The 26179-nt window shown below is 38.9% G+C and overlaps 1 protein-coding gene and 1 long non-coding RNA gene across 15 annotated transcripts in view; one reads left to right on the top strand and one right to left on the bottom strand.

Annotated features, from left to right (window-relative positions):
- LOC100651340 (catenin delta-2) overlaps positions 1-26179 on the bottom strand; it is a 51731-nt gene that overhangs the window by 12203 nt on the left and 13349 nt on the right. For 3 of the 14 annotated variants that reach the window (XM_048410208.1, XM_048410207.1, XM_048410211.1), the window contains 10 exons: positions 7058-7139; positions 6524-6589; positions 5741-5782; positions 5514-5643; positions 4595-4877; positions 4343-4468; positions 4002-4061; positions 2477-3099; positions 1851-2238; positions 496-513 (listed from right to left, as the gene is read on the bottom strand). In XM_048410208.1, the coding sequence (XP_048266165.1) occupies positions 496-513; positions 1851-2238; positions 2477-3099; positions 4002-4061; positions 4343-4468; positions 4595-4877; positions 5514-5643; positions 5741-5782; positions 6524-6589; positions 7058-7089 (1768 nt within the window). In that variant the 5' untranslated portion in view covers positions 7090-7139. Of the gene's footprint in view, positions 1-495; positions 514-1850; positions 2239-2476; positions 3100-4001; positions 4062-4342; positions 4469-4594; positions 4878-5513; positions 5644-5740; positions 5783-6523; positions 6590-7057; positions 7140-7584; positions 7775-18526; positions 18887-26179 lie in introns of those variants that run through there. The other 11 variants (XM_048410212.1, XM_048410213.1, XM_048410210.1 and 8 more) reach the window with 10 other exon arrangements.
- LOC125385967 lies at positions 5640-7566 on the top strand. Its single transcript, XR_007225767.1, has 2 exons — positions 5640-6716; positions 6840-7566. It is a non-coding gene; the product is annotated as an uncharacterized LOC125385967 (long non-coding RNA).

Here is a 26179-nt window from a genome sequence, read left to right as displayed (position 1 = left end):
ACAGAACAATTGCAACCAGCCAATCATAGAAACAGGCGTACGCAAGATGCACGGAGGGGATGCACTGTTAACGCTTGATGTACCCGAACTGCTGATGAAATTAATCCGAGCACTGTAAAGACGATTAATCGTAACGCTTCAAAGCACAGCAATATTTTTTGCACATGTTCACTCTTCGCTCTACGTATTGTTGGTGTTCTCTATTTACGCGAATTATGTATGAATTTTGTGCAATGTAATGACAAGATTCGCTTTGTTTATCGAACAAAATATTCATCCGTTAGAATACGTGGCCTAATCGACGGAATCAATATTAGAACAATGATTGTAACGTCGATCACGTGGCTTGTTTGCCAACGATAGCGAACCGGTCCATAAGTTATCGGTAGATTCACGATAAAAAAATTGTCGTGTGAACAACTAAAGTAATCGTTGAGAAGCGTGGCATGCACTGGCTATTTGGATTTGTTCGATGAAAGAAATAAAATGTCTTACCTTGACATAAACTGTATGCTAAAAAGATTGAAACACATTTTTAATCCATGCTAAACTAGAAAGGATATAAAGCTGTCTTTTTTTTTTCTTTTTTCTTTGCTCTTTTTTCTTTTTTGCTTCTTGTCTCTTGTAGTAGTAGGATCTCGTACGAAAGAAGAATTTGCGATACAAGGCTCATGAGAAACAAGAGAGAAATCATAACACCGAAGGGAACACAAAGATTAGTGTAGTTGCAAAGAGATACATACTAATCGACTGGTAATATGTGCTATTGCTAGTTAGGGTATCGTCGTCTCGCAAAGACATCGTTCCATCATTATCACGAATACACGCAATTATGTTGGATCAAATGTGTAAGCGGTATATCAACAGAGACGTAAGCACTACAACGAATGTTCAGTGTACACAGATGTGGAATATATCATTTTGATAGACTCAAGAAAGTATATGGGGTCAACTACGACTCCTAATTACTACCTTGCACGTTTCACACTCGATAGAATCTGAAACGTGCAATATATCATTAATATGCGACTGGTTTACTGTACAATACTGTGTTGCCAAGCGGATGTATGTTTTCAAACGCTCCGTTTTCTCCGTAACAACTCGATCAATTTCATGTAAAACTAATACTAAGAGACTATCGATCCTACTTTTCGGAGAACTAATTTTCATCGTACGTCAATTTAGCCTACTCCGTGTAAGTACAGAATCATACAAAAGCAAGGCAATGTTAAGTCTCGATGCTTGAAACAACATGCTTGAACAACAGAAGAATTTTATGCTGTGAAGTGGCCTTAAAACGTGATAAAGTTAAGGATGACCATCTAAATTTGTTAAATTTTATCCAGGTCACAAAGTACTCTACGAATTGTACATTTTCAATTTTACCACTTATCGATGAACCACAAACCTTTATCAGTCTACCTTTTATTTGACACAAATCATCAAATCATCAAAACTATGTTTACAAAAAGCACGCAATACCTAAAGCTTCGCAAATTGCTGATAAATTGCAAAATTAGAAATTCAGAATACTCCATAACCATTAAGCTCTGCATTACATTGCTTTTGCAACACACTGTACCACGATGGTCTGCTGCAATTTTAGCGTCACAATACCGCTCGTATATACAGAACCGATTCAATAAAACGACACGAAATTACACCCGCTCGTCCTTCTTTTCCGTTTGTCGATCCGCTTATCATCAGCGCACACACAATTCGGCTGCATGCGTGTCACCACATGCCCATTGAGGGAACCCGTGTGTTTACCATGGCACGGGGGAAGGATACACTCGTGTCATTCTCGAAATGCAGGAGTATCCTCACGTGAGTCATCGACAAACCCTCACCTTTGACTGGAGCAGCTACCCTGTTCTGAACGGTCGACTGAATCGGATGTTTGTCGTAGTTTGGGTCCTCCACCTCCTGACACCGATAACTCAGGTTCCGCAGAATACACACACAGTTCTCTACGATCTTGTTCCCGATATTCGACTTCTCGATGGCGGATCGTACTACGTAAAGAAGAGCGTCGACCAAACCTTCGCACTCGCGCAGTTTCTTCCTCGCATACTCGCCAGCGCTAGAGACGTTTCTTAAGACGCCAGATGCATTTCTGAACACGGTCGACCAGCATGTCTCGCCACTGGAAGAGCTTGGATCCCAACCACTGTGCGGGATAATTATGTTGTTCACCACCATCGTTACGCCATCATCGATGATGGATTTCTTAAGGTCCTGGAAGAATGAAAATGTAAATACGTCTATAATAGTCTATAATCTATTTATAAATATACTATTTAGGTCGTCCAAAGGTTTAATAGCCAACTTCGACAGTATATTCTACTATTAAATTCGTAAATCAATTCTATCTTTGTTTACATAACGTTATCGTCGATTAGGCTAAAAAGCGTCGAGTTAAATATATTCGTACAATCTTAAAATTCTATCAAATATACTGTACACGTCTACCCACCTCGCACGAGGATAAATTCCAAAGAACCCCCGTCACCAGTTCCTTCACGTCCGCGTCAGATGTCCTACGTAATAAATTGATCAAGGCCGGAACACCGCCGGCGTTCTTGATAGCCCTCTTGTTTTCGTCATTCTGTCTGCCGTAAGACAAATTCCGCAGCGCGCCACATGCATTCCTATACACGTCTGGATTATCGTGATCCAATAATTGCACTAACGGTGGTATTCCACCTAGACTTCGCGTCTTCTGCTTATTTGGATCGTCCATGTAGCATAGATGCTGCAGATACGCGGCAGCGTTCGCCTTGATGATGTTGTTCGGATTACTCAGGAAGCCGATCACCTCCGACAAGTTCGGATCTCGCCATCTCATGGACTTCTGATCATCGTCCAATGGACTAGCCATGCCGGGCACCACCGGATGTCGAGATTGTAGCCGTTGAAGATGAACCTCATCGTCAAACATTCCCGGGGGAACTCCAGAGGTGAGTGGGACCGGATGGCCTTCGTCGTAACCGGGCACATCGCTAGGAACTGCGACTGGACCTACCCCGACGCCAGGGCCGTATCCAACAGGTCCATAAGGGGACGGAGACACGTAACCGTAAGCCACTTTATTCTCGTCTGGAAAAATGAGATGCCATACGAGGTTGATTACGATTCGACGATATGCAGAGCTTCCGCTAGGTTGGCTCTAACGTTGTACTGCAGTATTCCATTAACTGGCCCACGGGCCCCAATCTTATCTGACCACTGATCGGGTATAGAGGAACTATTACAGGGTTGGGACTTTCATAGTCAAATAAGAAAAATCAACGGCTTGACAATGTATTAAAATCATAAAGAAATCAGAATGAAAGGTTTAGAAAATAGTTATCCCTTTATCAGTAGTTTACAGTATATATAAATATTATATCATAAATGTTACATTTTAAATTTGATGATTTGACGAATACTATATTCGATAGTTTGCTTGGCGACAGTTCTTTCGCGGGCTACACTGCTAAGTTAAAGGATCGGGAGGAAACATCAACGGCGAGCTTGGAATTCTAGCTTTCCGAAGATCACAGATTTGATTTCTGGGTTTCCTTCTTTTCCTTTGCTCCAACATATTTCTAGAAATCCTAGATATTTCCATTGAATTCACATGATTACCTGACATATGTGTCTATTTTTCAACATTCGTTCCAAGAAATCAGTTTTCATAGCCGCTAGAGATATCAAGAGATGGATAGTTAACGAATGAAAATCCCGGCCAGTTAATGTGTCACTAGTGTACTCGTATAGTTGAAACGCATAATTCACTCGCATTATCTGTGCGATGGTAGTAGCGTGGTTTGAAACAGTGGAATATGGACTCGCGACGTTAAAGAGACTCAACGACGATAAACGCGGTCAGATGAAGTTTAACAAGAGTGAAAGAGGCAAGAAGAGAAAGGAAGTCGACAAAAGGAAAAAGAGAGAGAGAAGAATAGAAAGAGAAAGGCAGAGAGAATGAGTTAAATAAATTATTGATGTGACCCTACCATGAGGATGCTGAGAGGGTTCGCCAGAGTCATCCATATTCCAAGAGTTGCTGATTTGATCTAGAGAGAACACAAAATAACAACGAATGTCAGGCATAGAGATAATTAAAGTGAATTATGCTGTGCCCCGTGCACGATCAGACAAATAGCCGTGGCCCGCTGTAACATGATAGCTGAATATCTCATTATACAGCTGTCTAGGTCAACGTTGCGCTCAAAAAAAATTCCTTTCGATCAAGAAGAAACAACAATGATGCAACAAAGCCTCGAAGAAAAAAAAATGTGGATTATGAGCTATCTATGAGCTATTCCGTATCTTCCCGTTTCGATAACGAACATACCATATTGATCTCCGGGACCACCAGGACTAGGAGTAATACGATAATGATCTTGCAACGCGGGGTTCAAACCTGGATCGATGTCGTTGTAACCGCCTTCCACATATGGCGCCGCCTTACGTAGGTATTCTTTAAGAAAAATAAAAGGAACATATTAGACGTAAAGAGAGATCTTCGTTTACTCTACTATTTTCCGCGATTCTGAGTAACAATGACGAGACCATGTAATACGGATAAAAATAACCGATTGCTTACCATGCGGAGGCGAGGCACGACTATGCTCAGAAGGACTATGAGGACTGTGAGGAGAATGCGAGCGTGGCATGTAGATACCATGCGGACCCGGATACCCTGGCTGTGGCGGATAGCCGAGGTACGGCTCGTAATGTTCAAAACCGACCATGTACGAGTCCGCCGGGTATCGTCGGTCCGCGTGCTGATAATCCTGAGACATCAATGGAACTGACATGTAACTCACTGCGCCTGGATCTGGCTCCATGTGTGATACCTCGCGAACAACCTTCGACACGTTTGTCACCTGTGAAGATTTCAACAGTTTATAGAAAGAACGAAACCGCCAAGAATGCTGGAGATGCTAGGAACGCTGAGAATAATCAGGATACTTGGAATGGTAAGAATATCTAGAATTCTGAGAATGTTCGATATAATAGGTTTGAACATTCTCAAAATGTTAAGTATAATTAAATTATGATTTCTGAAAATGTTAAAAGTACCGGAAATGAGTATCATAATTTGCAAGGGAACCGATTTTGAGCATGTGAGAATACCAAAAAAAACACGGGAATTGAAGTTCTGGAAAGTAAAGTAGTAAAAATGCTGATAATGAACGAACGCTGAGGCTTTTGAAAAATATACGAATAACGAACATTGACATCTTTTTAAAACTTTGAGAACTCGCAGTACGCTAAGAATAATAAGAAATCTAGGAATTGTCAGAACTTTGAGAACACCGACAATCAGTCACTGCAATTTCAAAGAGAACCGAGAACTTCGATAACTCGAAGAATATTGAGAGTAACGGCAACAAGCGTATAACGTACTACGGGTACTGAGAATAACGAGAGCATGGCTTCGAAGGGAACAATCGTTAAGAGTAAAAGGAAATCGTTGCTCAGCAAATTAGACCGTTGCTAAAACTGGAAACGGATCTCACTTGTTGAGTAGTTTGCTGCTTATGGCTGCGGATAAGTAATGGATCCTCTTGGACAGACAAATGAGACGAATGCAACGAATGGGTGTCCGCCTGGCCGTTACTTCCGTGGTAATCTGCATCACTCTGTCCGCTGCAAAACGTTCGCAATAATGATCAATTAGAGTCGCTCGTCCCATCGTGCAATCGGGAACAATCGACGATTTATTCGCGTAAGTTCGATAACTTACGTGTATTGCGGCATGTCGGGGCCCTTCTCCTGGAGAACGCGTCTGGAAAAATACAACGAGACCGATTACATTCTGATCTACGATCGTCGAACAAAACTACCAAATCGAATTACCACGAAAATGAAAGAATATTGAAAAAATATCGATCGAATCGTACACGTTTATATGATACTTTGTAAAACAATGGTAGCAAAAAAGATAATAAATAACTCATGCACTTCGATCAAAAAATAACACGCTGAAATTAAATAGGCAGACTAACAAAAAGAAAAGGGGGATCGAAGTACAAAGAAAAACATTCAAATACACGCCTAACTACGCCAAACTACTCTTCTCGCGTTTTTGTCATACATCGCTCTGAACCATGCTAAGTAAATGCAAACGAACGCGTGTTCGTGCCACCGACATTACTCATTCTGACAACTTTATATCTCTAACTCAATATCTTTCGTGAATGAGCCACGAATTTTCTCAAAATTTCGTGGCAACAATTTTAATGTATTACACAGATGAATTCTGTGTACATGATACGTCGAAAGTAATACGGTAAGCAGTACAGGTGATGAAATTGCTCAAGAGTAAATCAAATGTTTCGAAAGTCTAAACAAGTTATTTGAGACATTTTGGAGAAGACAAGAGTTAATTGTTATTAAGTAAAAACTTCGTCAAAGAGTAACTTAATCCAATAGGAACGTCGATCAACAGCGATCATCGTAGATAAACGCGTTAGTTGCGTAGACTCGCGGTCAGAATGACTAACCTCGGTTAGGTCATGTTAGTCACCTCTGTGTGATCTCAGTGTGCGTTATACTGTGCTCCTGTCTCTCGACGATTCGACGATTCACCAGCCTGACATTAATAATTTCGGTCTGATTAATTTGGGTGCTGAAACTACGTGCTTCCTAGGGTGCAACCTCGAGTTAGATATCTTGTAACTGTCTTTTTCATCATTGATTCCCCATGATTCCCAGGCCTCGTATGTATTACCTTTTCTTCTCTTTTTTTGTTCTATCCGAGGCGCCAGGAAAAATGGGCCAAACGAATGGAACGACAGCAGGATAGACGAAAGAAATAGTCGAGTCTTTTTATTTCTTTCTAGCTATTACCGGGAAACGAGTTTTGCCAATTGGCCGAGTTACGTCTTGCACTAGCCGTGTAAAAGAGAGGGGGAAAAGCAGAGTTCATTTTACGATCACCGGCTTCTTATTGAAACGAATAGAAAGAGATACATAGATCAAGGGACATAGTGAGAGAAATAGAGGTATTAATCGGTTACGAGTCTCTCGGCAGAGAGCTCGAGGAGAGAAAGACACTTACAGACAGGAGTCAACCAGCTGATTATTTGACATACCAGCTGATTTTTCGTCTCTTGCGGCTCAGCAGTCAATGATGACGTCTCCTGGAAGCACACCAAACGAATAAAACGTTAAAGCAACATTTGAATGTAGTGATAGATAGATTCCATAGATTTCCATAGATTTTTGCAACTTTTTCATTTCATTTCGAACAAATGATTTTGTTTTTCTGTCCATTTGAGATAATACATATTAAGACCAAAAGTTTGGGATCATTTTCTCAATCGAATCACCTGCTAATTTATACTAATTTCAAAAACACTTTAATTCGACAGGTCTTGTTACGAAAGGACTTGCTAAGGTGATTTTCCTCAGATTCTAGAATTTTATATATAACGCGTAATAATTTCAAACTTTTGGATAATAATGCGACACATTTTGAAAAATTGACATTGTTCTTAAATCAGATAATTGTAAATTTTCCAAGGGTAATAATATATAATATCCGTAATAATAATAATAATCACAATATCTATCGTATATACATACTATTTATTCCTAAAATATCCTCAGTATAACTTCGATGCCACGCACAAACTTTTTCGTTTTCCTTTTTAAAAACAACCTTTATATAACACCTTCCTTTAAAAAATGATAGAAAGACTGAAGAGGTGCGTGTTTGCAGCTCGCTTATACGAATCAACTATGCTGTTTACGAGTCTGTTAACGACTACTGTATTGATCGGAACATTAGCAGAGAAGGTCTAATTGCACGACTTATACCTACGTTCTTTTAATACTTCCCACGAAGACAGTTAAGAAGTTTATCCATCTACTTAAAAACTTTTCACGATTTCTATCGAGCATTATTAATTCATTTAAAAGGAACGACACGAAAGCTTCTCATAGAGAATAATCAGTCTCCCGTGGGAGAACAAAAACAAAATGATCAATACAACTAGAATATCAACCATGAAAACTCGTTAGTCCAGGTTAGACGTTAATTTTGTTTCGAGACCCACATGATGTCTCTTTTTTTATTAACCTTCTCCTTCCCATCGTCCTTCTCCTTTTTCACCTTTTTATTTTATTAATTTATCTCTAATCTCCTACCTTTTTTCAGTATCCAGCCGTTAATTAATTTTGTTACTCTTTCGCACAACGTGCAATTACCAGGCAGAACGAATCGTGGCATGGGTGTCACGCGTAATCACTACATTAAAATATAAAACGAGCAAAAGAGCTTAATTAATTTGTCACCTCGTCGCTCTTTTATAGCGTGTTTCGATTGCCCTCCGGCTGTATACGAGTACATATATCTACATAGGTATACACGTATACTGGAGCTCGTGGAAAGGATAGAGCAAAGTTCGGTAACGAATTCATCTAACGTAACTATGATACCGGAATTTCGCCGGCGAGCTGCCTCCTAAAAGGATTCTAACCTGGTCGACCAGTATCATCGCCAGATTCTATTCGACCAACGAAATTCGTTTCCACTTATTGTCTGGAATTGTCCTTTCTCGCCTCCTGAATAATCGCCTTCGAGGATATTTCAGATTCTCCTTTTTTAGAAAGGAACGATATCTTACGGTTCCGGCGTCGAACACAAAATATTGAAGGTAAATGACGAAAGGCTTCAAAGACAACATTTTGAATGAACGGTATCCACAATTTAATTTAACGAATAAAACTGTGTACGTATAAAGATCAGAGGAAAAAAGCACGTTGAGTAATGCATGAAGTTCTTGTTTAAAATCTTCTCAATGGTATATCACGATAATGGTATATTAGATAAGAGATTCGTTTTTAATTTGCAATTAAATAAAAAACGACGAATTAACCAATTTTAAATATTGTTACTACAATTGATCGCAATAATTAATTGCAATTAATTGAACGCGATAGTCTCTCCATCAATTTAGAAGAACCTTCTTCATTTTATTCGTAGCTTGACAAACATACCAGCTGAAGATAGATTCCTTAAATAATAAAATAATATTTAACAACTACAAATACTAATCCTTTCAATGCAAAAATAAATTTTATCGACTCGTAATATTCTACGAGTTCTAAGAAAACATAAAATTATTCCGATCCTTCCGATTGCCAAAATTGATGATCGAATGTCCACATGCTGCTTAGTGCTAATGTACCAGTAAGTATACAAGTACGTTATCCGTGAAAATAAGTCATGAAGCTTCAATGTATCAATACGCGATACATGGCGAATGGGTTAAAATAAGAAACGATTACATAAAAGAACTTGTCGAGTAATAATTGCATTAACATCGATTAGGAACGCGGGTACCAGCGACATCGATCTTCCAGGCGAATCCAGGTCGAAAGCGCGATAAGGGAAAAGGAACTTAAACAAATTCCCTAGTCTGCCCCTTGTTTCATCTTATCCGAGGGAACGGGCTCACGATATTTGCCATCGTCGCGATCTTTTTATCACCTGCTGGTGAATTCGACCACGTGCCGGGACTCGTAATACCTTAATAGCTGCAGAAGAATCGGCAAGATATTCTCGTGCTTCCTTCCTTCCAGTACTCTTACTACTTCCTTACTATTATACTTGGACGTTTGAGAAGCAGAACCGTGTTCGAGACGAACGAACGAGACCGTATTCCGAGAATAGTTTCGAGACTGTAAAAGTGGGCCAAACTCCGTTCTATGGTGAAGGTAGATTTCGTTGACAACCGGTTATTAACAGTAGTTTTCTTTAATTACCGAGAAGTTACACTAACTTGGAGTTTAGTGGCACCGCGTTTGGAAACTGTAACCCTCAATATAATTCGTCCACAGAATTTACCTACGCTCTTACGGACTTCCATGAAATAAGGAGTAAAGTAGAGTAGCGCGATTTGGTAGATTAAAAGCGAAACACGAGGAAAAACATTTACTCGAAATCCTTATTTTCCGGCAACGAATGTTAATCCTCGTTTATTCTCTCCGGGGTACTCAACCAACTTTTTCCCTGCAATTCTCTTGTCCAAACCTCGCCAGGGCACGTGCATTTCTCCATAAGACTAAACAAACCTTGTCGAGTCGAGACACTAGAAAAGGGAGAGAGGAAGAGAGTAAAATATGGTACACTTAACGTCCTTTAGTCTTAAAACTCTGTGCATCTTAACCTGGTACACCACCGCCCATTCTTGTTTCCACGATGCGCCAGGAATCGATTTTCTCTGCCAGCGTTTCCGCGCAAGATGCATTTCCCACAGGATCTCTCGGCACTCGGCAGGATCTTCGGATCGTCCTTCGAGCGAGGGCGGGACCTCCCAACTCGAGTAATTAAGACGCGAAGCGAGGCTAATTGCCGTGCGACTAACGAAGTGCGCGATTTCCGCTGAGCTGCGACCGCAACCATCGAAGAACCAAGACGCGTCCATTTGACCGAAATTGCATCCTTACTAACGAGCTCTTTTTCTTTCTTCTCCTCCTTTTATTATTCCTTTTTTAACCTCTTTCATTGTCCTTTCTTCTTAGTCCTTTCATTGCGTCCAGCCTCGTCCTTGCAACCAGAACGTTACCTTACCACTAGTTATTTGCACGCGTGTACACACACACACGTGGGAGTTATATGTTTAGAGAAGGGTACAGTCATCCTCGATTAATGCTGCAATTAAGCCCTCTCTCTTTCCTGTTTACCATTCTTTTTTGCTCTTCTTTTTTAGGGAGCTCTCTCTCTCTCTCCGTGTTGTTCTTCCACTCATTTTTGTCGGTTTTTGAGGTCTCCTTTGTATTGCCTTTTTTAGCCTTCTTTTTTACCTTTTCTAAGGTCTTAGCTCCCTTATCCCTTTCACTCATCTTCTTCTATTCTTTTGAAACCTTTTTTGCTGTTACTTTATAATACCTTTTTGTCATTTTCTCAACCTTTGAAATATTGTCTTTTTATTCTCTATTTCTTCCTTTTTCAGATCCTGTTGTTCCTTTTAACTCATCTTTTTTGCCTTTTCTTTGACCTCTGCATTAATTCCGTTTTCTTGCTTTCTTTCCTTAAATCCGCACGTTGTTTTTCATCTCACTCTATTTTCCCTTTTCCTTAAACCCGATATTAATTATACCGCATTTAATATGTTATTTTATTCAAATTTTCTTACACACGTTCCACAAACGAACATGCCTTAACCAATTTGTTATTAGTTTACTACGTTGTTCTAAAATTTTCTTTTTCTATTATTTTATTACTATTCTTAACACATTCCACTCGAATAATAGCAGATATAATATAGCACTTTGCTCTACAATATTTTGCATACATTTTTTGTACGCTTCACATAAACTCGAAAAAGAGATAAAACACGTCTCGCGCGGAAATAAAAATTCAACGATTACGATACGAACAATGGGATTTCCGTGCGATCGGAGGCAGAGATGAAAGAGAGGCAAGAGGGCTGATGCGTTCCAGGGCACGCGTTTAACATTCCTGCTTTGAATACGTAATTTTCAGTGGCCGAGGCGGTGGAGGTAGCCTGGTCGGGGACAAGCACAATGCACGCGTGGTTTTATTCGCATCTCCGCTGACACACGTGCCTATAAAAGACATTCCTCGAACGTTACAGCGAACCGAGGCCACTGTGGATTTCGAAAAATACAATTTTAATACATTCTCCTCAACGTCTTCGATCGATCTACTCTGCGATTAACTTCTCGCAGTTTTCCATCGTATCTTTACGAATAGCTTCCTCCTCCGAATCGAACTTTCCCTTCGTAATTTCCAGTTTGACGGCTCTCGAAAACTCGAAACTGCTTGATCTCGACTATTATCGCAAAATTATGAATAAGACTTGCAAAATTTCAAACTCGACGTTCCGAAGTCTTACGATTCGATGCAATTTTCCAACTCCGCCAATGAAATATAGATGAATTTTGTGGCGAGCAAGGAACGGGTTACAAAGCGTTGAAATTTCCGAAATCGTGCACACGGGGAACCGAAGTTCGCGGCACACGCCATATCACGGGTGTAAACGAACTTTCGAAAATACCATAGGTTTCCGTGACACCACTCACGATGGAAATCCCGTTCGCAAAACATCGATCAACATCACGTCGACTCTTTTTATAAAGGGATTTCAAATATATCTGGAGCTGGACGAATTTTATCGGTACTAAAAAATGAAAAATGTCGACTTAAATTGATACGTTGCTACTCCCTTACTGCAGGTACTAAAAAGTTATTAATGCGTGTTTTTTCTTGATAAAAATGCACAACGGTACGTTTTTTAAGGAAATCTTGAATTTTTCCCAACGGTATTTTGTGATTCTTTTCTCATTAAGATTTGAACGAATGTACAAGCGGAACAAGCAATTTTTCGATCTTTTCGATGAATTTTATCGGCATTAAAAACGTGGGCTTAATGATTTTGTAAAGTGAATACATTTATGAGACATTAGGTCATCCCATAAGTTCGTGCCGACTTTTGTGTATACATTTCATGCGTCGATTTATAAACATACGGCGATAAGGGACCAATGCACTTGAAAAATTGGAAGAAGTTGTACAACGAGAGGGGGATTACATTTTTTCATGAAACTGAAAGGTATGTAAACAATCTTAACATATATAACCACTCGAAAAACGGAACGAACTTATGGGATGACCTAATATATATTCATACGGATGAATCTTATGCGAAAAGGGATTGTACCGGTATAATTGACATTCCGAAGTGCAAAAGGTTAAAGTTACGTTAGAACTGCTTTTGTTAAATTATAACTATAATCCTTATCACGAATGTGGCACAATTAATCTTGCACTTCCTACGATCTTCTCGTAATAATCTACCATACGATATGCCAAAAAAATTTTTTTATATTATGTCATCTTTTTCTATTCCTGGTTTTTCCTACGCTTGATATCGTAAACAACTTACATTTAAAATATACCGTGTTTAAAGCATCGCGATACGAAAAAGAATTACAAATCTGAATATTCTTTGATGACTTTTTCCATCGATATAAGTAGATAGCAGATAAAAGCTGTTCGTTGAACGATGCTTACTTTCCATCTCCGTTCTAACGTAGGAAAAGCTGCAAAAGTTTTTCGTCTCGCTGCACCGGCTCGTAGTAGTCGGAAATGTAGGCCAACGTCGCCCAAGGCCTCGTTCCCTAACAGTGTCTGGCGTATTGGATTTTTTACACGTCAGAACAGATTCACAGGTAGACCGGAACTCTTTACTAGCGAGTAGGGATGAACACCCCAGGGGGACATGTCTCGGTTGGCCTACAATCGCCACACTGATACCTCTCTCTCTCGCAATTTCCCGAAAATCCAAACTTGCCATCATAATACTTCCTCTGCTCGCGCCCCGACATTTTCAAAAAAACATATTTTATCAAATTTCTATCTAATCGTTATTAAAACTGATTAGCTATTTAAGCACGTATTTTTCATGTCTAGACTTCTCTGTTCTTCTTTTCCAACTTTCTTTCCCGTATGAAATAATCTATTATTACTCGATCTCGAAATATATATGAACAATAATTTTGAAAATAATTTTCACCAATTTTTCATGTTCATAATTCTCAGAAAGTAACCGAGAATATATTTCATCGATCATCGTAACCTTCAAAATCCCCTCCGCTTTTCGACCCTCATCATTCTTGTGAAAAACCAAGCGTGACCAGCGGCACCGATCACGCCAATTAATCATAGCAAGTTAACCAGACAAAGGTCGTATTCGTATGGAAGAAATGTATTTCGAGGGCGTCGGCTAGAGACTCGCGGCGTACGAGAGATTTCGCGCAGCTGGTTGCGGTTCCAACGACCAGATTTGCACGATGCAACCATAAGGTTGTACTTACGCAAGTGCATGCGTTGCACGCAGAACGGTGAGCGACCACCGCATGAGAACCCCATTATACGCAGGCTATGCTATTGTTTATCTTTTCATCTTCCGCGCAGCTGTGCTCGTCGCTCCACATTTCCATGCAACGACGCACAACCAGCTCGAAACCAAGTTTCTTCTATAAAATAATTAATAGATATTATCGTTACCTACGCGAAATCAACGAAATGCCTTTGCTACCGATCCTCAATTTACAATTTCTGTAATCCGTGTTGTATAGCATGTTACCATAAATTTGTATTGAATTATTTAAGAAGAAATTTGGAAATTTTGGAAAAAAATTTCATTATAAACTTCGAAGGATTGAGAAGATGGAAAGTTCAAAGTTTCAAGTTTCTTAACGTGTACTTCTTCATAGGAAAAAGAACAGAAATTGTTGAGACATTGAGAAATATTTGTCTTTGCAGTTACGTCAAAGAGGATTTTAGGCGTGTATGCGAAATTTAATTCCGCTCGGCCATGTCCTTCAGGCACGGGAGTAACCTTAATTAGTTTCCGCTTAATCTTACATGGGAACACGCGCATGTGAGAAGCAATGTCACGAGTTAAATAAAACGCATGATGCAACCCACGAGTTTCGATACGATTTTATTAACGCGTTCTCGAAAAAGTCGCAGGGAACCAACTGGAACATTGTTTAACAACGAAAGGAGAACAAAGTAATGAATAAATCCTCCTTGTGAAAACAAATCTTCATTGCACGTTTTATTCTTTTTTACATCCGCTATTAATCTTTGCCATCAAGAAAAAAAATAGATGAAGCAAATTTAGTGGCATAAATAAATAATTCATTGACCATTGCAATCATCTGTAACGACACTCATTTACCGTAAGTAAATCAATATAATAAAAGAGGAACACAGAATTCTGATTGCCGTAAATCGATACTCGTGCTTCCATGTTATTTACTCTAAATCTTTTATTTTATTCTATTTTATTTGTGGCTAGCTTTTCTACTCTTCCTTATAATCGAAGAACAATAGAACGATTCTCTCTATTTGCAGAATTATTTCATTTTCTGTGTTTCAATCATTCCTCCTTGCAACTGGGAAAAATATAAATTACAATTAATAATTCTCCTAGCTTAAATATTTATTTGATAAAAATAAATCTCCTTATTTTCGGGATGCCTAGTTTTAATTGGACAGATTTCTGTGTTCATGGCGAATGACATACATGTGACGAATAACGATTTCAAATCAGCAATTAACGAATCTATGCTACGCGGTAGTTAGGATGTATTTTTAGACAAACCCACTTTTTAGTTAGTCGTTCGTTATCGCATCGCCATTTTCCATGATCTGGAGAATGCCACAGATCGAGTATACATACATATTCATTAATAAAAAGTTTAATCTACTTTGAATCAGAAAACTCCTAAACGCGATAGTTAATATATCTAAGAGGTCATTTGATAACGTCTAACAGATTTCCATCTTTCGTCGAATGCGATTTTTTGAACGTTATTACTCGTATTGATGTGATCTTTTCTTCAGAAAAAAGGAAAACTTCGACAAAAATCTCGACGTTGTTTCTGTACGTGTAATTACTATTCTTATAAATATTTATAAAACAAGGAAGCAACGGATAATCTATAGATTTTTGAGAATTGTTCGAAATAAACAATTATTGAAACTTGAACCCTCTATAAATTCATCTCGTAAATTAAAAATTATGTACAAGCACAAACTCATTGAATTATATATTTGTCCTGGGAATTTATAAATAATAGATATACAGTTTATTGCATGCACCATTCTATTTCCGTGCTTCGTGAAATATCTATTAGCTTGTGGACTATACATATATAATTAATTACGTACTTCGGTCAACGTTAAACCTCTCTATTAATAAAATTTTCTAAATAATTTCTATCCGACAACGCGAACAAAAATTCAGGTTAACCTAATTTTCTGCCTTCTCGTAAAAAAAGATTCTTAAAATGCAACCAACCTACGACCGAATCAACATTTGAACACATCTCGTCTTTCACCAGCATCAAATTCTCTTCCACTGAAGATTAAACAATTAGCCATACTCTTGACCCAATTCATCCTTGACACCCACCCTTTTCGCTTCCAATTTCATTTTTTCGAGTGCAAAAACCGGAATACTATGGGACTATAGGATTCATCGTGAAAGAGGATCACGTTCGCCGAGACAGGTAGTAATTAACAGGAACATCGGTGTAGAGTCCTGTCGATAGCCTTCACAATTCGTCCACTCCGGTCCCCGTTAAGACGTAATTGATTCGCAGAATCCAGAAGTGGAACACACTCAAGAAGAAAAACGACGAGGCATCGATCAAATCGCGAGTAAAACTCAACGGCGATCGTGTCACAGGGTCGTAAAACAGTAATAGGATAACATCCTGCAGGCCACAAGCCTCGAGACAATAACTAGATAGTGTCCCAAACCCAGAAGACAGTAACAGGATAACCACTTCTGTCCACGATCCTTCCATAGGGCCCAAAACCTTATTATATAAACCTACCCAAAATCAGCGCTCGAGACAGTCTATTCTAACATTCTGAACCGTTATTCTATTGGATTCATATAATACACTTTACATAGAATATAATATCTAAAGTCTGAATCTAAATGAAAACTGACGTGAAATAATTCAAACGACATGAGAAAACACCTGGTGATCTATTAATTTCGCGATTTCCTGTGTCTTCTACGTGACAAGGGCGACGCCGATGACAACATCGACGAATGGAAAATCCTTTTTCGTTCGTTTCAACAACGACCACAGCGAAACCCACGAGGAATCTAGGAAAAAAGTTTACCAACATCCTCCACACGATCGTTCGTCTCTGTTGCCAGTTAACTCGCAAAATCTCAACGATAATACTTAAGCTTGGAAGATCAATTCTGAAGTGGTTCTTGCCCAAAGACTCTCGAAACATCGAGTTTCGTCGCTCGGTATGTCTTGGAGACCATTAATGCTTATTGACGGGGCTTTATTTAGAAAAATAATCAAGAGTAGTCCTTGGAACTGTTTCGATCCACAGTTCGTGCACGAAAATGTCGGCAATGCACATATACAGAAACCGGGAATAGGATTGATTGATCGGACCTTGGAAACGACTGCATGATACGGCGTGACGTACGATTGTAATGGAGGCACGTGAGATTCGTGAGACGAAGAATCGATGTGGAATGCGGCTGTCGAGTGGCTCAATAACGAAAGCCTCGGTTCGTCGCTGCACGGGCGCACTTATCGCCTCCCTTGAAACAAGACTAAACAACGCTTAGCGCGATAACGGACTGGAATTTATCCGATGCGTACACATCGTGCCTGATTCGGGACGAACGCGATGGAGGAACTTGTCGGATGGCTCGTGAGACACTCTATACAAACGCATGTTAGATTGGCTGACGTGTAATTGATATTGGGCTTATATTGAACTTCCCTTTGAGCTTACACGTCAACTGAACGCTCTTTCGTCCTTCCGTCGATCTATCTACTCGAATAAAGAAGACATAAATAACATTATGACGAACGGGTCGTAATCATACAATTTTTATGACCTAAAATTAACTAACAGCTTAACACTCACGTATATCTTTTTATCCTACCATTAAAAAATGACCAACTCTCTTTGAATGGAATTGTTTCTAAGTTATGTAATTATATACTTTCTTTATATTTATTATTATATTATAGTTGAGTGGAAAACACATGGGGAAAAGAGAGTCCTATTTAAAAATGTGAAAGACATAATAAACTTAGTCGAACTTTAATTGCCGGAACACAAATTAACGGAAACGAACGAATGAACGAAACGGTCGTTAGAAGATTGATTTAATAGAAAATTTAGAGATGGTCCTTTGTGAGAAAAATTGGAAAATAGAAATAAAAGAAAATGATGATAAAAATCGTTGTTCTTGTCTAATCGAAGCTCGACTGTACTAATTAGATTAAAGGGAGAAATATCGTACAAAGTGAGCAACTTTGCAAAGATAGAGCGATTCCAAATTTCGATACTTGAAAGTAAAATATTTGGAATATCAAATTTTCTACGATACGTAGTAGTAAGACTGCGTTAGCTTTCTGGTCACCCTGTATCCTCGCTAATGGCGAGGAAAGTGGCCTTGAGCCATCAATTGATTTTAGCAAAGCCACAGTCTGCTCGGTTTACTATCCAAACGATGGTTGTTCACAGTTTTCCCTTCGGAAACTTCCACACGATTTATGATCCTATTTACAGGAACCGGAGATACCGAAAGTCAATGTTACGCTATCTTTCACGGCAAACTCCACTTGTTACGTGCATTCCTACTCGAGGTTTCCATTCACAAACACTCCTATCTTCTTTCCTGTCTCTCCTTATCACATTTCACGCATTTCCCACACCGAAAACAATCTACGCTTTTGTCTACAATAGACTAAAATCATTAAGCCTTGGAAGAAGTAGTTGTCAGAGAATACATCGATATTTTGTTAAGGAAGAGTGTTAGAATATCAAGACTATAGAAAAGTGGTGAGAAATTTTCACCTAGGCTTTTTGCCATATATCCTCCGGACCCAAATATATACGTAGTATGATACATGCATATAGATAGTACTTTATTAATAAATAAACAATAAGATCTACCAAAAATAGAATAATCTAACGAAGAAAACGTACGTATCTCTTTCATGGACACAGGCGAAAATCGATTGTCACAGATTCCAGCGTAGGATACCATCGATCAGTCCCACGTCCCATAAACAATTCTCGGATCGATGGAGCGTGCGACCCGTAGGGTTCAACGTCGTTTCTCGATACTCGTGGTCCATAGAAACGATGGCGGCAACTAGCACCCGGCGCGGCGTCGCGCACAATTTCGTCGCATTTCCAACTGACACGCGTCCGTATCAATCGTCAGAGCCAGATACACATAGGCGGATGGACACATGGAAACACGCAGAAAAAGAACAAGTTGCCTCTGATAAAGAAGCGCTTTTGAATGGCAAAACGGGAACATTCGCGACGCGAACAATGCGTTCGAATCGGTGCCATGACTAGGCGACCTTCGCGCGAACTCGATACGAGGCCAGCCATTCACCGTGCACCCGTGTCCACGCGCACCAACTCGTTTGAGTTTCCTTTAATTGGATCACGCGGGTTTCTCGACCCGGCCGGGTTAATCCCTTCTGTTCTGGTTCACGCGTAGGAAAAGTGTTTCCGATTCATATTCTCTTATGAATTTCCTCCTTTCGAGGTCAATCATCTGAATAATTAATTTTGGAAAAATGGAATTTCCCTTTTCATTAAGAAGGACGTCTTTGAAATATGTATTGTTTCGAATTATATTGTCGGTAATCTGAAAGCGAGGAAGGACCTATGTTTTGAATTAGTTGAAGAATGTATAGTGATTCGTATAACACATGTAATATTTGTATTAACTAAAAATTTTTATATATTCAAATATTTTTGTGAACTACTGTATACATATATGATGGAATAAACGATGTTTTCTATTTCTTAGTTTTTTTTTTAAACAAATTCAATATAGTTGAATTCCTAGTTTTATTGTTAGTAATCTGAAAATGTAAGAAAAAACCAATTTAATTGTTGAACGAGGATTATAAAGTATTCTGTTATTACCTTTTTCTCTAGAAATGCAAAATGATTATACGCACTGAAAATTTAATTCTCCGAATGTAAACTGGAAAATATACAATAGAGACATTGATAAATAGGAAACGGATGTTTACGTAAATTCAAAATTTACGAGCACAATTTTAAAAAATAGAACCTAGAGAGAGATTTTTATTCATCCAACATATTGCACTTACTTTATTTTGAATATTACATATATTTTATAGTCTCTAAATTCCCCACAAAGTCATCAACATTTGCAATCTATTAGTAAATATTCTAGAATTTGTTCAGATTTTTTAAAAGCTTGGAATAATGAAAAGATTAGAATTAAGCATAAATGACTCAAATTGCTTGTGGAGAATTAAAAGATGAGATAATTTAACGTTAACCAGTTAACTGCGGAATTTAGTTTTAAAAATTTCTCATTAGATCGCGGACTGCGTAAATAAATACAAGCGACGACGAGTATACGCACCGAAATAAAACTTTTATTTCACGTATATACCCGTCAAACGCAGTTAACTGGTTAATCTGATCTTCCTTTGACGACATTTTCTAATTCGTTAATGACGGTCTGAACGAATGAACTCATTGAATAGCGTAGAACATACACCATGTGTTGTAGATGTCGAATAGGAAAAGGTTTATTTGGGATGAATAGGCAGGGATGAGTCTGGCTGAAGCATACGTATTCTACGTCTTGTCACGATCCTTTCACCGGTAACGTCTCACTACTGTAAAATAGAATCGATCCACGTGGCTCCGTGCACGGTAATTCGAACTTGATATTTCATTCTCTCGACCGGACTGGGTATGGTGTATCGTAGTCAACTTTTCGACACACGATAGGTTTCTCACCATTAAGGCTGGTAAGGTAGACATGGCTAATAGTTTATTCAAACAGCAAGAAAAACTATATTTACATTGTTCGTTTTAGAAGATCACTATGAACGAAACGAGTATAAAAGCGACATTTACCGATGAACCAACAGCGTATCTTATTTACCATCCTAACCCGACAGAAATATGTACATAGCTTGTAAGAACAAGATACAAAAATGCAAAAACGAAGAAAAATAGCGAAACCTGATCAGATTTCTTTTCGAGTCAAAATACTTGCATCCTGTCCTAAACATTCTTAAAGATTCAAGTCATTAAATAAAAGATATAAATAACTTTAAAAACAAAAATAAAATTTACGTATATAGAGCTGTTACGTCCGGTGACTCTTTACAGAAACCAGAATCCATCCTTCGGTCAAGACGGCCACTAGCTGAAACTGGGGCCACAAACTGGGGAGGCTATAATTAGTCGGACCGCAATAATCTTAAGGAACTGTCATAAAAGATGCTACAAAAGATCTTCAAGTCGAGATGTCCCTTATAGTTATTGTTCAGTCAGATAAAAAATGGAAAGGTCGGATTTTTCCCATGTTGAACGGTCATTTTCACCCGCAAGCGACTGGTGGTGGGACGACCCAACCACCAACGATAGTTTTCCTCTGCAACAGCATCATCACCGAACTTCACTGGTTTGTCATCCTTAGATCAGTCAACATCTCTTGACCGGTTTTCGTTCGTTGATCGGTCACCAGTCGTTACTATTTACACGTCTCTGAGAATACGTCTATACGCACGACGCGTAACTATTTATATCTACAAAGTTGTTGGAATAAAATATATATTATAACCTGTTACTTCAGTTTATAATCAGTCAACCACCTCCATTATCCTAGACGAAATAGGGGATCGACCAATTCGCGACATCGATTATCTAATTGTAACAAGAATTTACGACTCTCGTTGACGCGATCTACCGCGAACGCGTCTCTCCGAGAACGGTCGAACAAGAGTAAAATTCCACTTGTCTGAACCCGACGAGAGACAAATAATTCATGCAATACGAGTTACATATCACTTTCGACTTATTTTTTCATATAGGTACACATCGTACCTTAACCATAAGTCACAAAAAATACTGTATATATATTTATTTTCATGATACTGGCAAGTTTGTACGAAAAACTACTCCTTATGAATAAGCATACTTGAAAGATGAAATTCCACTAAGCAAATATCCTCAACCGTGGAATATGAATCTTTCCTTGATTCTCCGACGAATTTCCATCGTAATCGTTCCCTTTACCTGGTCTATAAACAATCAGAGAGACGCAGCTCGTGCATCGACGACCGATGCTATCTGTTGGCTGCTCGACAAGCTAATAAAGCGAGCTGCGTTTGGAATTTTAAAGCGCAAAGAGAGAAGAGAGGGGACAGGACAGGAAGGACGAGGAGACAAAAATTAAGTCACGCTACCAGCTCAGCGCTGGGCGCGGGACATGAAAAGCGCGTATACGCGAGGGGAAACGATGCCCGACACGGTTCGAAACACGCGATAACGGAACAGGACGAAAGTTTGTTCGACAATAATAGCTGCGGGCCAGGTCCTAGCGATTTTCACCAGTGGCTGAGAAATAATCCCGGTCCCACCGTCTTTTTCCCTCTTGATATTTTTCTCTCTTTTTTTCCTGTTTCGTGTTTCGCTCCTCTCCCTGTTTTAATTACAATTTGCACCAGCGCAGCGCGGTTCTCGCACGCTCCTCTTCAAATACACGTTGACGAAAAATATGAAAGTCCTCGAGATACAGATAGGCGATTTTTAATCAACAACTCGTAATTTCACTTTCTCAAGCTTCCTCTATCCTCGTAACCGAGACTGGGATGGTCCGACAGTACCACAGAAACATCCGGATGAACCAGAAATACGCTCTTACACGTCCCGACGATAGGTCGAACAAAGAGAGCCACGGATGCACACAGGGAATTCTATATTCGAAACAGAGAGACAGACAAACACTAAAGGACAGAGGGGCGGAAGAGAAAGAGACCGGCAGGGGGAGTGATATATCATGAGAGAACGAGAACTCTGCCGCAACCTCATTCTCCTTTCCGGCTGACGCGTTGAAAAGCTGTCACCCCTCTCCCCACTTCTCGCTCGTACACCATACGCCATACATACAGCATCCCCTCTGCGTCACCGTTCCCCCACCAAATACACGGTTATCCCCACTACGCGACGTCGCGCCGTCACTCTCGATGACGTGTGTTTCAATGAATGAACCAGCGGTGGGGATAAGCGCACGCATACGTGCGTACGCTAGTACGAAGCGTACGCGTATTCCCTGTGGCTGTACGACCGCCTCTCTATGCGCCTGGCGATCACGCAGCGCGCCGCTTCCGCTTTGACTTTCTCAGGCTTCATTTCTTTTCTCATTTATTTTCTTCTTTTTTTTTTAATACTAATGTCTATGTTTTTCGTGTAATTCTCTTTTTTTTCTTTTCTTCTCGATAGCACAGAAATATAAGAGCGGATGTGAGAATAGATTAGCAAGAAGTTCTCGTAAATGGTATGATAGTTTGAAAATTCCGAAATAGTAGTAACGGAAGAATAGTGTCTGCAGGTTATTCAATATCTGTTCATCGACTTATTCCGCTAGATATGGCGGAGGATCACTGGCTGATCGATCGGAAAACAACTCGAATACTAGGGTAGTCTTCGTGTTTCTGTGTTTCGTATGCATCGTACCAATCGACTGCCCATTCAATGACATACATACACATGTATGTAGATATATGCAATATATATACATCGCGTGGATTCCGTATTCCGTGCCGGAAATGAATTACAGTTTATCCGTAAAATCGATGGTATTCGGAATAAAAGAAAAAGAATACACGACTCGCTCGGAAAATCTGGTAATTTCCACATTTTAATTAAACCCAATAATTCGATCCACGTCGAGGGTAAAGATTCGCCGAGGCCAATTGAACACGTACATGCAAACGATGAGAAAGGAGAATGAATAAAACCAGTGCAGAACGAGACAAGCAAAAAAAGCGTGAAAAATCAGTGTTGGTTATTTTTCATGCTCCTTGTGTATGTTTTTTCCTCTTTTCTTATTCATTTATCGAAACTGCTGTCGTTTCGAACAAATGTCTGCAATAACACGTGCGCACACATCGTCCCATGCTGCGCTGTCTGGAAAAATATTTATTGCCAGACCGTTACGTATTTTAATATTGTACCATCGTAATTACCGAGTAAGAATTTTATTTCATTTTTTGCCACATTTTTATTTCTCGTCCTATATTTTGCAACCCTCGTTTTACCTGGTCTTCTCGCGCATACGCGTTAAGAATCTGACCGCGGAAAAATAACGACGGCCTGACGAGAAATAATGAAATAAAAAAGTCTTACGTTTCATAAGTTACCGGACGGCTGGCCGGGAATTAGCGATCCTGGCCTTGCCACGGACACCGGATAAATTTCGTATTCATCGAGTTTGCCGGCCACCGACAGATTCGACGGAGAAAAAACGACCAAGTAGAGAAAAGCTCTCGCGCCGTGGAAAGAACCCGGAAATTTGCTGTCACCTGTCGCGAACTGGGATAAAACTTTGCTTAACGAAGACGATAATGCTGCTAATATCTTTCATGTATAATACCGTCATTTATCAAGTGTAAACAAAATTGCAAAATTTCTCTTTAACGAACTTTTACCAAAGAACTAAGAGGTTTCTTTTACTAGGTATAGGTACCTGACACTTGAGTACAAATTTTCTTACAACGTGACAAGATCATTTATTTTCCTTTACGATCTATCTCCTATTTCGTAAACAATCGACTGCATGACTTCTTTTATTTTTCAACTTCAATCGAGCGGATAGGAATTTATATTAGACTAAAAGGATACTGCACAAAATCTGCATTTGCCTCGTTTTATAATAACATTCGAGCAACGAAAATGTGTTCTTAGACTGGGGCTACAACGGATCTATTACAACGGACGTCGTTTCGTACGAACGTAGGAGATACAGTCAGTGGCGGAACCAAGAGCCTTTAGAGGAAGGTCAAACTGTATAAAAGTACATAAACACATCGTTGAACCTTTTTTTACAAGATTTAAAATTAATTTATAATATATATTTAGTTGGTTGTAATTTATAATATATCTGATACTATAGCTTAAATAATTAAATTCAGATTAATTATGTAACAATTTTTTAGAATATGATAATATTGATATTGGAAATGGAAGGACGTCCTCCCCCCTCTTGATTCAGCACTGGGTACAGGGCAAGAACGTCGCCTCTTGTCGCGTTATAACATTTTTTAACCCTTTTAGTGGCAAACAACGATATATCGTTGTTAGCAACACTTGCGAAAAGTGCTAACGACGATATATCGTTGCGTATGCGATGGCGTCTTATTATTCGCGTCGCGAAAGAACTTCATCTCAAGATAAATTTATAAAACGTTATAAATAATTGAATTTCTCCCACGTAAGATGTTCCACAAATTTAAAAAATTGTTTATGGGTTTGGCTTTTTTTTATATTTCGCGATAGTCGATACTGAGACTGTGTATACGCTAATGCCATAAGATAAAATTTCGACACGAAAGATTTGCTTGAGACCGTAATCACAGGTTCTAATGACACTGTTTAGGACAAATATATCTCCTTATGTTTCGAAAATACAATTTTTGGTGGAGCTGTACGAAAATCACGCACAATTTGTAATCTGTGGAATAAAGGATTACACGGTGTATACATTAGTAACCATCCATGCTAAATAAATTATTTGTGTTAGTAATAAGTAAATATTATACATTTTCAATAGCGGGATAATTATAAATATTTATGACAATATTAGAATGTTATTTCGGTGATATACTAGCTACACGAATTACTTGTTTTGGAGCAAGTAATCCTTCTGACGCTTGCTGCGCATCATGGGATTAGTTAGATTAGCGCATCATTTAGTTTTGTGTTTTGATATTAGAAATTTTGTTACAAATAATTGAGAATGCAGTATTTATACTCTATACTACACTTTCTACATCAAACTATGACCAAACAATTATTTCTCTTATTTACAAATACTATTTATAAAAGAAATACTGATTTCTCCATCTTTCTTAATGATTTTGAATAAGTATTATTAATATGATTTCCAATAAATATTGAAATACTATTGGCATTAATTTATTCCCCCCTTTCTTTGTAATATGTTCCTTTTTGAATTTTGTAAATATCATTCTTATCTTTTTTTATGTTTCTTTTTCAAACCTTATCAAATTAATTCGGTATTCTTCGCTTAGATACAATTCTTTCTGTCGGCACTAAAAGGGGTCAAAATGTGAGATGACTTCGGAGCACACCAAAAGCTATAAAATAATTTTATTTTCACAAATATTCAATAGAGAAGCTTTCGGCAACAATAATAGTTTACAATAAAGAAATTCGACAATTGTTGCAACCGGAACCACCAGCAAAACATTCTTTACAAAATGCGTGTGCACGTGACGCGCGTCCTGCAAACATTCGTGTGGCCTGCTGTATTCACGGATGTACAGAACGTGCATCCGAAAATCTAACGTCCGTTCTAGCATAAATACGTTGGAGGAAAAATAACGCAGGTTGCGATGCAATACTGACAGTGACGCACGTTTCTTCTATCTGGGCTTCAATATACGGTAATATATTTCTACGACGCACGTCACGCAACGAACGTCGTTCCAACGCAACGTTTTGGAAGATCATAAAAATAACAGGAAAAGCCTCCTATCCACACAGAAACATCTACGCTTCACAGTGAAAACACTTTTCTTTTATATGCTGCCGCCCTTTCGT

Source organism: Bombus terrestris, chromosome 11 (assembly GCF_910591885.1).
Source record: "Bombus terrestris chromosome 11, iyBomTerr1.2, whole genome shotgun sequence".
In the NCBI taxonomy this organism is placed as follows: domain Eukaryota; kingdom Metazoa; phylum Arthropoda; class Insecta; order Hymenoptera; family Apidae; genus Bombus; species Bombus terrestris.
This window is presented reverse-complemented; position numbering and strand designations above follow the sequence as displayed.